Source organism: Sciurus carolinensis, chromosome 9 (assembly GCF_902686445.1).
Source record: "Sciurus carolinensis chromosome 9, mSciCar1.2, whole genome shotgun sequence".
NCBI lineage: Eukaryota > Metazoa > Chordata > Mammalia > Rodentia > Sciuridae > Sciurus > Sciurus carolinensis.
Genome location: NC_062221.1, coordinates 94,889,166 through 94,896,300, shown reverse-complemented (window position 1 = coordinate 94,896,300; position 7,135 = coordinate 94,889,166). Strand labels below are relative to the sequence as shown.

The 7,135-nt window shown below is 36.3% G+C and overlaps 1 protein-coding gene across 1 annotated transcript in view; it reads left to right on the top strand.

Moving 5' to 3' along the window:
- Positions 1 to 616, top strand: part of LOC124992952 (olfactory receptor 5K3-like) — a 4,201-nt gene extending 3,585 nt beyond the window's left edge. Inside the window, exon 2 of the mRNA XM_047564359.1 lies at positions 613 to 616. Coding sequence (XP_047420315.1) covers positions 613 to 616 — 4 coding nt within the window. The remainder of the gene's footprint in view (positions 1 to 612) is intronic.
- Positions 617 to 7,135: the final 6,519 nt, after the last annotated feature.

The following is a 7,135-nucleotide window of genomic DNA, read 5'->3' as shown; positions in this document are numbered from 1 at the left end:
ATGATTGGGTTATCACAACAGCACAAACCCTGACTAAAACAAATAATTGTATATTTAGTGTTAGTCAATTTTACTGTCAAATATGCATGTATGGGTATGGCATAATGCATCCCACTATTATGTTTGATCATAATGCACCCATAGAAAATTATGCTATTTATAATGAACCCCCTATCAATTTTAATTGTTCCATGTAGTTTACTTATTTGGCTATTATATATTAAAATGCAATTACTGACTATATCAATTGAATTGATTTTTTATCTCCTTGACATCATTATTTGCTTTCTTGGTCAAAAGAAGTGTGAAAATCTTGCCTTGATTTCAACAAAAATTATTAATATGTTGATAGCATTAACAAAAGATGGAGACACTGTTCAAATTAAATAAGGCAAAAAAGTAGTGAAAATCCTAAATAACTGAAAAATGTTTATTCATCTATTTAGTGCACAACTAGAATAGAAAAATAATTTCCTGAAATATACTGTCTGGTAGACACCAAGCTTCACTTTTTATATGTATTAACCCATTAAAGTCACATTGTTTTTATGCTGTCCTTGAATGAAAATCTCAAGCATTCTGAAACTGAGTAGCATGCCCAAGCTCAACCAGGTAAGTCAGAGGGAGAGGGAGTGTGAATCAATACTGCCTTTTTTTCCACATGGAAGGGGACTCAGAAAACAAAGGTTATATTACCTGAGGCATTTGGTTAGTCAGCAACACAAGAGGTAAACTGTACTTTTGCAGATGGCAAAAGTATTGATAGTTGGAGCAAAGTGGAAATTAGCATGACCAGAATCAAGGTTTTTGTGGAAATGACTGTGCCTCTGTGTGTGGAAATAGGGGTGAACAATGGGACAGAACTCTCAGAGTGCAAATAGCTGGAGAGAGTACTTAGTGAGTTTGGGAAATAAAGATGAAAGAGGAACAGAGCACTGATAACCTTAAATGCCACCTGAAGAAACCTGAATTTATGTAGAGGCATCAGATATCTGTCTCCCTGGTAGCACAGAAATTTGATTACATCTTCCAGCAAATTTTCCAGGCAATTGGTTGGAAAGAGACTGACTTCCATAATTCACATACAAGGTTATGACAGCATAACTTGAACATAGACTGAGAAGAGACAGGGGGACACACATATGAACATTTTAAAGAAAAATATAAATTGCTACTATTATAAAATAAAATAAAATTATAGCCTTTTTTCTGCATCCATCATATCACATATGATTTCCCATTACTAGTGCACAAGAAGTGCCTGAGATAATTGGACATTCAGTAATCATTTCCTACAAAATGCTTTCCATGGAATTATATTAATTAGTGAATAATGGGTTTATTATTTTCATTTTTGAATGACTAAAACATTCTTGACTTTTTAGTTTTAATCTTTAATATGCTAAAAACTGGTAAATTCAAACCTGCTTAAACATAACAATTTAGGGATTTAAATATGTTTTAAAAGTATAAATAAATATAGAAATAAGAAAGTTCCATAAACTCTGAATTGAATGGGGAGTGCACACACTATGTCAGTGAACATTGTTGGTTGCCAGAATAACATTCTTGATATCCCTTCCCATTTCTGCTAATGCTGTGGTTTTTGTTATGTATTTCTGCATCACCCATCCCTAATCTTTATGAACACTGATTCCTAGACATCTGCTGATGAAAGAATATGCAACTTATTTAAAATGAGCAAGACAAAATGATGAATTTTTTTGGACATTTCTGGAAAATGTGTTTCCTTTGTATTTAAAGAGCTCTACAAAAACATAAATAAATAACTGGATTGGGTAGACACTCTCTTTCCATTTGTTCAGGCAGCAGACATCAGATAAATGAAGAAGGGGGCCTAGAAGTACACCAGAGAGTTATGGAGGAATAAGCAACCTGATGTGACGAGCTTTCTTTTGTTGGTCACTGAAGGCAGTACCACCAGCTTTCTGTGCCCCACAGAGCTCTCACACCCATTTTCTATTTTGTTTTTTGTTTTGGCCGTGCTAGGGATTGAACTCAGGGCCTTGTGCTTGTGAGGCAAGCACTCTACCAACTGAGCTATATCCCCAGACCTCTCCCACCCATTTTGATAAAGTTCACTTACTGAGATATGATACCAAGCAAGTTTAAGCTGAGTCATAAGTTTATGTCTGAGCCATGGTGACCTCAAACACCCAAATCCTAAGGGTACAACATTTGGCAATCCTGTTCATTATGGTGCTAAGCATCTAGTTTGCTGGAATTCTTCTGTCTGTTGCTGAGGAATGAGCTGGACATAAGTATGGATCTTTGAGACTCTTGAATTCTAACTGGGTTGGTGAAGATTTCACATGCAAAATTCTTTGAGGTAATCCTCATTGATCCATTCCACAAAACTAGTAAAACAAATTATGACACTCAGCAGATCACCAAATCAGGTCACAAGCACAGGGAGATGTTCAGGTTGACTCTGCAGGATGCAAGATTCTTGGCTCTTACAAACAACTGCAAATTCCCCCACATTGTTGGTGGTTCTACCAGCTCAGAGAAAGCAAAATATGTTAGTATGATGTTCATAAGCTTCATATCTAATAAACAACTTGACCCCAGTCATATATGCTGAAAGATGTTATTTTTCTGTTGATTCTATTCTGCAGATTACTTCATGAATGTTTGTCAATTTATGGAAATTAGAGTGCAATAATATTTGAAGATGCTTAGTGATAGTATATTTTGTTTCTAATAAGATGCACTTTTAGTCTTTATTTTATTAGTGCTGTCCGCCTGCCTTATCTTAATTTTATGTCTAATAAGATGCACTTTTTTATCTTTATCTTATTAGATAGTTACATGTCAGTATTTAAGACATGGTATAATAGGTGTAAAATAAATTTTGTGAAAAAGGAATACTGGAACCAGTCCTGTATAATTGTTTGATGCAACTGGTGAAACGTACAACTTCATTGGGATGATCCAGTGCTGTCCTCCTGGCTTACATTAAGGTGAGTGGGGATTTTGAAGTTTGGGAAGTACTGACTTTTTAAACTGGATTTTGCTTAGCAATTCCTTGGAAAAGTGGAGGAAGTCCTAACCCTGTGTCATGGTCATGTAGAAAAGTGTGAGCTCAACTAAAACCCACATTTTACAATTCAGTCCAGTGTTCCATTTGTGCAACTGTTGCTTCTAAAAGTAAAATATTTCCCCAAAGGATGTCATTTTCATAAGAATAATACTGTTTCAAGAGGTTTCTCTTACCAATGAAACAAATCTAGGTTAACCTAAACAAAATTTGCTAAGACTCCACATTCTTTATGTAAATTCACATAAAGGGTAAAAGCTGATTTAGATCTATGGGTCCATGGAATCTAGAATTCTGAATTGGTTGCAAAGAACTCACTAGAAAGGTTTACACCAGTAAATTTGAAACCAAGGAGAACAGGTCATTAGTTAATTATTCCCTTTGAGGTTGGTTATCTAATAACAAATGCTAGGGTGGGAAGTTGGTAAACAGTGGTCATTCAAAAAATACCATTAAAGTATGAGGTTAGAAAATTAACATCAATTGTGGTCAAGTATTTAACATAATTATCTGTAAGAGTGGTTTGAAACCATCAGAAATCCTCCAATTCCTAGTATATGCCCAGATTCTGGCCACATTTTCAAAGTAAAATCCACAATCTTACTTTGTGCTTTGTTATGGGTTGAATATGAAATGTACTGAAAAAATCTTCTGTTAGTAGAAGAATATTAAAACTTCAAATGATGGGATTATGAAAACTTAAACCTAACCTGTCCATCTGACTGCTGTGAATAGACTAACTGCGAATAAACAGTAGGGAGGCCATGACTGGAAGAGGTGTGTCACTGGTGATGTGCTCTGGAAGCTTTCATTTACCCAGTGGTCTTCTTTACTTTCTCTCTCTCTCTCTCTCTCTCTCTCTCTCTCTCTCTCTCTGTCTCTCTCTGTCTCTCTCTGCTTTCTGACCACCATAAGCAAAACTATTCTATTCCACCTCATCCTTCTGCCATCCCACTAATCTCAGGCCCAGAGGAAAGGAGCCCACTGAACCTGGGCCAAATCTCTGAAACCGTCATCTCAAAATGAACATGTTTTCCTTCAACTGATTCTTTTCAGGTATTTTTGTCATGCTAATATATAACTGATTAACAGAAATGGTTACCAAGTAGTGGGATTGTTGCCATGACTAACCATAGAGGTTCAGAGCATTTGGGACATAGTTTCAAGTGTTTTTTCTCATATGTGGAAGCTACACCAAAATAAGGGGGAAAGTGAGAGGGAAATCCCCATGAGACTAGAAGATCATTGGAGCAGAGGAAGGATTGAAGGGGAAGGAGAAGAAATGGGAAAAGAAAGGAATGGTAGAATTTCACTTTTATGAATACCTATGAAACACCCATTTAAAATAATGGATAAATAAATGGAAGGAAAACCACCAAAATATGAAAAGGAAATTATGATGAGTGGGAAGTGGAGGGAAAGAGGAAGTCCTGGGGACTAAAATGAAACAAATTATATTCCTTGCATGTATGATAATGCAAAAATGAACACCACTATTATGTATGATTATAGTGCAGTAATAAAACATTTTGAAAAAGTCAATTGAGATCTTTGAACTGAATTTGTTTAAACCAAACTGACTATCTTAAACTAAATTACATCTGCTACATATAATTCATATCTACTCATAGACTATGTGTATGTATGTACTAGATATACATATATATAATATATTTCCTTATGGATAATAATACTGACATCTAGTCATGTACTATTGGATATTTCTAATTCTTCTTCAATTAATGGTACCAAGAAAACTGGATATTCATAGGCAAAAGGATGAAATTGTACCCCTGTTTAATATCTTACATAAAAATCAAATAAAAATTTAATAAAGACTTAAATATAAGACCTAAAAGTGTTAAACTCCCAAAGCAAAATATAGAGTAATCCCTTAACATTGATATTACCAAACATTTTTTAATATGACACCATAATCATAGCCAATAAAAAGAAAAATTAAAGATGGAACTATGGCAAGGTAAACTTCTGCAGAGAAAAGGGAAAATTATTTTTAAAAAAGCTTTGGATTGGGATAAAATATTTACAAATCATATAATCAACAACTGGTGAATATTCATAGCATATAAGAACTTATGAAATGTACTAATAAAAAACTTTTTTAAAAAAAGGAGAATACCCGTGCACCTAGGTTGTTGCCATCACTGGTCACAGTCACTGAACGAACTGGTGGCTGAGCCAGGCTGCCTACATCACGGACGTAAGCGCGGGCAGATAACCTGCCCAGCCAGCAGGCCAAGGACAGACGTCATAACTGAGCAATCCCGTCTGACCCCTGCACCTAGGTCGGTGCCATCAATGGTTGGTCGTAGTCGCGGAGTGAGCTGACAGGCGAGTCAGGCCGCTTGCGTGGTGGAGGTAGCAGATGGGCATCCAACCCACCTGCCTTGCAGAGCGGGGTGGCAGGTAGCCAACCCGCCCAACCACCAGGCCAAAGACAGATGCCACCACTGAACAACCCCACCTGACCACCACGCCGAGGTTTGTCCCCATCAGGGAGTTAGACAGAGGCTTCTTTATAGGCTGGTGCAGGCATTTTGAATTACTCCTGAGAGTGTGACCATCATCATTGGAAGGGCAACTCCCTTCCTGAGACACCTACAGGAGACTAGAAGAGTTTTGACAAGACCCAGGAGCCAAGAAGAGGAGATATTGAGAGACTCAGGACCAACTCAGAGCCACCAGGGAATATACCCCACCTCAAGGCCACCACACATAGAAGGCCAGCTTCCTAGTGGAGCACTGCATTATCAAGTTCCTCCAAGATTTCAGGCTACTGAAGGATAAGAGATGAGTTATTGGAAATCTACATAGACAATATTAGTAAATAGAGGAAATCTGCAATATCCCAGAGTTTCACTACTAGAGGCGTAGATACCAGAATAATATGAGAAAACAAGGGAAGAAAATGTCCCAAAATAACCTAGATGGTATAGCAATAATATCCAATGACAGCAGGGCAGAACAAATGTGAGAAAGGGAGTTAAGAAAGTACATAATCAAAATGATCAGGGAAGAAAACGAGGAGATGAAAGAGCAAATGCAGGCTTTGAAGGATGAGATGAAAGAGCAAATGCAGGCATTGAAGGATGAGATGAAAGAGCAAATGCAGGCATTGAATGATCGCACCAATCGACAGTTAAAAGAGTAAATACAGGAAGTAAAAGATCATTTCAATAAAGAGTTCGAGATATTGAAAAAAAAGAACAGAAATTCTTGAAATAAAGGAAACAATAAACCAAATTAAAAACTTCATAGAAAGCATAACCAATAGGATAGAACACCTGGAAGACAGAACCTCAGATATTGAAGACAAAATATTTAATCCTGAAAACAAAGATGACCAAACAGAGAAGATGGTAAGAAATCATGAACAGAATCTACAAGAGCTATGGGATATCATGAAAAGGCAAAATTTAAGAATTATCGGGATTGAGGAAGGCTTAGAGAAACAAACCAAAGGAATGAGCAATCTATTCAATGAATAATATCAGAAAATTTCCCAAATCTGAAGAAATGAACGAAGGCCAAATCAAGTACAAGAGGCGTATAGGACTCCAAATATACAAAATTACAACAGACCCACACCAAGGCACATTATAATGAAAATGCCTAACATACAAATAAAGACAGAATTTTAAAGGCTGTGAGAGAAAAGAATCAAACTACATTCAGGAGGAAACCAATACGGATATCAGCAGATTTTTCAATCCAGACCCTAAAAGCTAGAAGGGCCTGGAAAACAATTTTCAAGTTCTGAAAGAAAATGGATGCCAATCAAGAATCTTATACCCAACAAAACTTAACTTCAGATTGACAACGAAATAAAATCCTTCTGTGATAAACAAAAGTTAAAAGAATTTACAAAAAGAAAGCTGGCATTACAGAACACTCTCAGCAAAATATTCCATGAGGAAGAGATGAAAAACAACGATGTAAATCAGCAAAGGGAGGAACTACCATAAAGGAACAAACAAATAAAGGAGAAATCAAGTCGTGTCAAAAAAAAAAAAATGAGACAAATGACTGGGAATACAAATCAAATCTCAATAA